General features: G+C 34.5%; 1 protein-coding gene across 1 annotated transcript; it reads left to right on the top strand.

Annotated features, from left to right (window-relative positions):
• The first annotated feature begins 340 nt into the window (after positions 1 to 340).
• On the top strand, positions 341 to 3,513 carry LOC112711485 (uncharacterized). Its single transcript, XM_025764153.2, has 7 exons — positions 341 to 498; positions 1,262 to 1,342; positions 1,466 to 1,579; positions 1,772 to 2,050; positions 2,168 to 2,281; positions 3,061 to 3,133; positions 3,233 to 3,513. Exons 2-7 carry the CDS (start codon positions 1,277 to 1,279, stop codon positions 3,268 to 3,270), a joined length of 684 nt encoding a protein of 227 aa, XP_025619938.1. The 5' UTR covers positions 341 to 498; positions 1,262 to 1,276; the 3' UTR covers positions 3,271 to 3,513.
• The last annotated feature ends 2,042 nt before the right edge of the window (positions 3,514 to 5,555 follow it).

The raw sequence follows: 5,555 nt of genomic DNA, 5'->3' as shown, positions 1-5,555 counted from the left end.
ACTATGACTAAAAGAAATATGAATATAACCTTGAATTTGATCTGGTTTGCGAAAGAAAAGCAATTTTTGTCGACGGTGACGAATCTGACAAGTCAGATGTCGGTGATAAAAGAGGAATGAATCGCGGTGGAGATACAGAAATAGTCTGACAATAAAAAAGAAGTGTATGTAATTGTTGAAAATAAATAGATTAATATAAAAAAAAGACTTTTATAAATTTTAGTTAAGTTTACTTAATTAATTTTAATTTTTCTAAATTTTAAATTTAAAAAAATTAAAATTAATTATTAATATAAATTAATATGATTTTATTTTGGTTTCATATACTTTTCCAAATCTAAAACCCTTCTCTCTGTGTTCCCCGCTTGTTTCTTCCACAGCCACCAACTGCCAAGTGAGCGTCCCTGCTGCTCTTCTCCCGCGGTCCCGCCACTCCTCGCCGCCGCCGTCACCGTTGGTCTTCGCTCTCCTTCCACCGCAACCGTTACATCCTTCTTTGTGAGTTTTATTCTGCTATTTCCCTTTTAACTCTTTCAGCGCTTCACTCTCTTGTTCCCAAAGCATACACACAATGATGTTGCCTTGCTTCCTTCCGTCATCAAAACCCTCGTTTTTGTGAGAAGTAAAAACTAAAAAACTTTACCGATTTCAACGTGAAATGCTACCATCAATTTTTGCCCCCTTCGGACTTTTGTCAACCTTAAACCCCAAATGTGAAATGCTATCATTTAGAATATGAAATTTTGTATGGAATTGTTTGTGGTGCAGTAGAGACTAGAGATGCTTGTCAAATAATTTGATAGGATCAATTTGGAAGCTGTGGTATTCAATTTGTAATCATGGATTGTCATGCTATTGATATTGTATAAATTTTTTATGTAATATGATTTTGTATCAATTATACAGTCCGCACAATGATGAAAAAAAAAAACTGATTTATACATTGGTTATTGATTTGATTTTGATTATATCATGCTGTTTAAAAAATAATTGTGTGTGTAACTATTAAAATATAATGTTTTATTTCATTTAAATAGTCATTTCAAATCATATAATTGAATCGATTCCATTAGTATACTAGTTCCTAACATCAGAAGTTAATTCTCACATATTCAACTTTCCAAACACTGTCAGTTAGTTCTTCAAATTGCTTGGTTATGTCATTGTCTCTCAACTATTTTCACTTGAATATCATCGCATTCAAATCAATATCGTAACTTTACCATTTCTATACCCGATTTTCCATTTTGTCAAATTGAAGGAATTTTCTACCATAATGGAGGAGACTGAAGCTTGTGCAAACCACAGCCCGCTCGTTCTGTTAAAGCAAGGTGCTGAAGCTGTAAGTGCTAATATACGTCAATGTCATATTGTCAACTTCCTTTATATGAATTTTCAAAAACCCATCCATGTCTGATATAGTTGACTTGCTTTTTGTTCTGTTGATTTTAATCATTCTTTGTAGAGGGTTTTTGAGTCCAATTTTGTGGGGAGGAGGTCTGTTATCAAGGAACGCTTCTCAAAGAAGTATAGGCATCCAACTTTGGATATTAAGCTTACCCTTAGGCGCTTAAATGCTGTGAGTATCACAATAGTTTCATTATTTTCTGTTTATGTTTATTATGATGCCCCGGAATTCAATGACTTGGTTTAATTCATGTAGCTGATGCCATATGGTGAGAAAAGGTTTAGTTGTATTACTATTTTCTGTGCTTTTTGAATTATTTTGACATGCTATCCTTTTACCAATCAAATCAATTTGTTTGAACAGGAGGCTAGGTGCATGACCAAAGCGAGAAAGCTTGGGGTTTGTACTCCTGCACTCTATGCCGTGGATACTGTGTTGAACACTTTAACTTTTGAGTATGTTGAGGGCCCTTCCCTCAAAGAAGTACTTCTTGAATTTGGGTTGAAAGGTGTTGTTGAAGAGCGGCTTGATGATATTGCTTCCCAAGTTGGTGATGCAATTGGTAAATTGCATGATGGTGGCCTTATTCATGGTGACTTAACAACATCAAATATGTTGCTGAAGAGTGGTACCAATCAATTGGTGAGTTGTTTTAACTGTCATCTCATTAGGACTATTGTTATTTGTAGACTCAAATTATGTAATTATGGAAAATATCATAAAACTGATAAAACATAACTCAACTGTGTTTTTATGCAGGTCCTAATTGACTTTGGATTGAGCTTCACTTCAACTCTACCAGAAGATAAAGCTGTTGATTTGTATGTTCTGGAAAGAGCTCTTCTTTCAATGCATTCGTCATGTGGGAATGTGGTAATTCATTATGCCCTTTTTCAATAATCCTAACTTGTATGCGCATATGCTGCAGATTAGAAGTGCCATTGTTTGTGTTTGTTGTGCTTCAAACAAAATGGTGCTGTTAGAAATATTTCCAGTTGTGAATTGTGATTGCAGGCTTATTATATAGCTTTATGAGAACTATAAGAGTGCGCACACAATAATGTCTATTAGAATTTCTAATGAGTCATCACTAGTTTCAACCTTGGGGTTTTTATTTATTTATTTATTTTTAAATTCTTAAATTGTATTTGGCTTCTAAAGAGTCTGTGACATATATTGATAATATATATTACTAGTTGGGTTGTAGCTCCGAATGTGAGATATGAACTGAAACCAAGAAAAAATAATAATGCCTCGGCAGCTAGGTCAATGCATTAGTCCAGGTACTGCTTAATCTCCTTCTAGAATGACTGCCTCTCATCGATTACTTGCACAAGAGTGTGTAACCCTGTAACCCTGACTTGGCAATTAAAACTAAAGCCTAATTTATGATTAGCATGATAATTAACGGAGTTCAAACGTGCGGAGATGGTGAGACATTCCCAAGATGCTCATGCTAGCTGAGTCAAGATTTCCAATGAGGGACTATAGATTGTTATTCTGTTCTAATATATAGCTTATTTTATGCTGATCTAATATTCTTTGTGCTTGGTTTCTTTTATTGAAAAAAAAATGCTTTATGCTTCATCAAACAGAGGCAACAAACAATATTGATTTCTCACTTAGTACGATACCATAATCTTCCTTGACAGATGGATCGAATACTTGCTGCATACCGCAAGTCATCAAAGCAGTGGTCATCCACATTGAATAAACTTGCTCAAGGTATCAACTTCCCTCTTGTTTGAAATTTAGATTTTCCCCCCTTTCCTCTTTCTTTTCAAGAAATGTTACTTATAGTCACACTTAACAATTTTATTGTAGTGCGACAAAGAGGGCGAAAGAGGACCATGGTTGGATGATTCTTTTCCAATAATAGTTTCCTTGCTGCAGTAAAAGAAATATGTTTTAGCAATGTAATGAATGTTACTAATGTAATTTTCTTCTGAACATAATGTATTAGACTAGAAGTGTAAGTTATTAGGTGAAGGCTCAGAAATGGTATCATTATTATATTATCTCTGTAATATTTTCCATCTTCACTATGAACATATCCACGTTGTTTGGAATAGAAATTCAAAGTGACATTGCACTTTTAGTTGCCATCCGCTTGAATGCCTAAACATACCCAACTAAAAAGTCAACCATTTTAAGAATGGTACTGACCGATTTAAAGAAACTTGTGAGCATCGTTTGATCATGTGGCGAACTAGCTACAGTTCTACACTGATATGAAGTATTTTGTGTGCACTGATTGTGTATACATATTCTTCTTTCCACACTGTTTTGGTGTTACACATCTAGATGTGAAAAATGATTTGGCTCACCTCTTGTTGAAGATCTTACAATTTATCATCTTTTGCAACTTAGCCCTTGTTCTCTAAAATTATCATTTTATCTTTATACTTATTAAAATTTACATTATTAATCTCAACCTCCATTTGACTAGAATTACCCTCTACGGACTTATTTGAGTTTTAGATCATTTCAAATAAGCCAACTTTTGTATTTTACATCAAAGACCTCAAACTCTTCTAAAATTACAATTTTGTCCAAATAGCATAACTCATACTAGTTTTATGTTATTTACAATTTGACCCCTAATCATTGAATAATTCTTAAATAAGCCATGTTTCATCAAATTGATCAAGAATTTACACATAACTTTAAATGATCATTCAATCATCATCAGTCACACAATTTCACTTTCAATTTATCAATACATCCATAAATCAACAATCAGCCTACCAGCTATAACTTAAATGATATAGTCTTCTCATACTCAATTATACTCAATTAGAGGTTACGGGTTCGAATTTCCCTATTTTGGTAAAAAAAAAAGTTCAACAATTAGATAAACTAGGTAAAAAGATTCTTCTTAATCCTTAATTTAATTCCAAGTCTTTTAATCAATTCTTGATTATTGAAACCCGCCAATAAACTTAGTTGGCAAAAATAGTGTATTTTGCCAGAAATAATTTAGGGCTTTACAATACAGATTTGAACAAACTAAAATTTATCCATATACCATTATCATTTGATCAGAAGACAGATTAGAGATTCTCAATGTTGATAGTACTATCATTGATTCTCAAAAATAAGATCTTTAAAAGATGGATCTCAAAACACGATTTTGGATGAATAATGAAGAAAATGTATGAGCTTTAGAAGTGAATATTATGATATATGCTTTTGGTCACCATATTCGTTATCACTGTTATAAAACATAAATTGCATGAAAGAAAAATACCTTAAGTTCATACTTTAACTTCTGTCTCATGATTTTTAATGGCAGGAAAGAGCAGAAAGAAAAAATAGCAAATTAGCAATTATAAAACCATGGCAGAGGCAAAACAGATAAGGGGGGCAAAAGCAAGACCAGGTCAATGGCACGGTGGCTATGGTGCTTTACGGCGGTGACGACGGTGAAGCGGTGGTGACGACGGTGAAGCGGCGGTGTATCGTAGCTGAAGGGCTCCTCCTCTTCCACGTTCTCTGCTTCGGGTCTTCCTCTCTACTTTTCTTCTTCCAATTTTTTGCTCTCCTCTCTTTCCAATGACTTTCTTCTTCGGTGGTGGATTTAGCAGCAGCAGTGGCCTCCATTACTGTCGTCACCTCCTTCTTCTTCCTTTCTCCCTGACTATTCTATTTTTTCTCTTCAATTGATTCAGTAGCGACGACAACCTCTCTCACTGCGGTCGTCGCCTCCGTCGTCTCCCTTTTCTGCTTCATCCATTGCGCTTCCCTTCACCGGCGTGGTTTCTTCTTCACTGCTACGGTGGGAAAGTGGGTTGGAAGGAGAACGTGTGAGAGGAGAGAAAAGGGACGGGCTTTGAAGAAAAATAAATCCCAGATTTAAAATTTGAATTCTCACTGAAATTTGGTTTGTCGTCTATATGATAGATAAAATGGTGGTCAAGCAGCGTGTGACCTAGACGCAGTAAAGGACCAAAGGTCAAGAAAAGAGAGAATAGATTTTTGGTTATTATTTACTGATGTCACTTATTGATTATACAAAGCGCCACTTAGTCACTCAACAAACCTATATACTTGTCGTTCAACAAACCAACTATTACTCTTCTATTATATATTAATAGATTATTATCTAGAAATCAAGAGGATTTAATACCCTATGCTCAATTATACA

This window comes from Arachis hypogaea, chromosome 9 (assembly GCF_003086295.3).
Source record: "Arachis hypogaea cultivar Tifrunner chromosome 9, arahy.Tifrunner.gnm2.J5K5, whole genome shotgun sequence".
Taxonomy (NCBI): Eukaryota; Viridiplantae; Streptophyta; class Magnoliopsida; order Fabales; family Fabaceae; genus Arachis; species Arachis hypogaea.
Note: the sequence above shows the minus strand (reverse complement) of the source record. Positions and strands in the feature narration are given on the sequence as shown.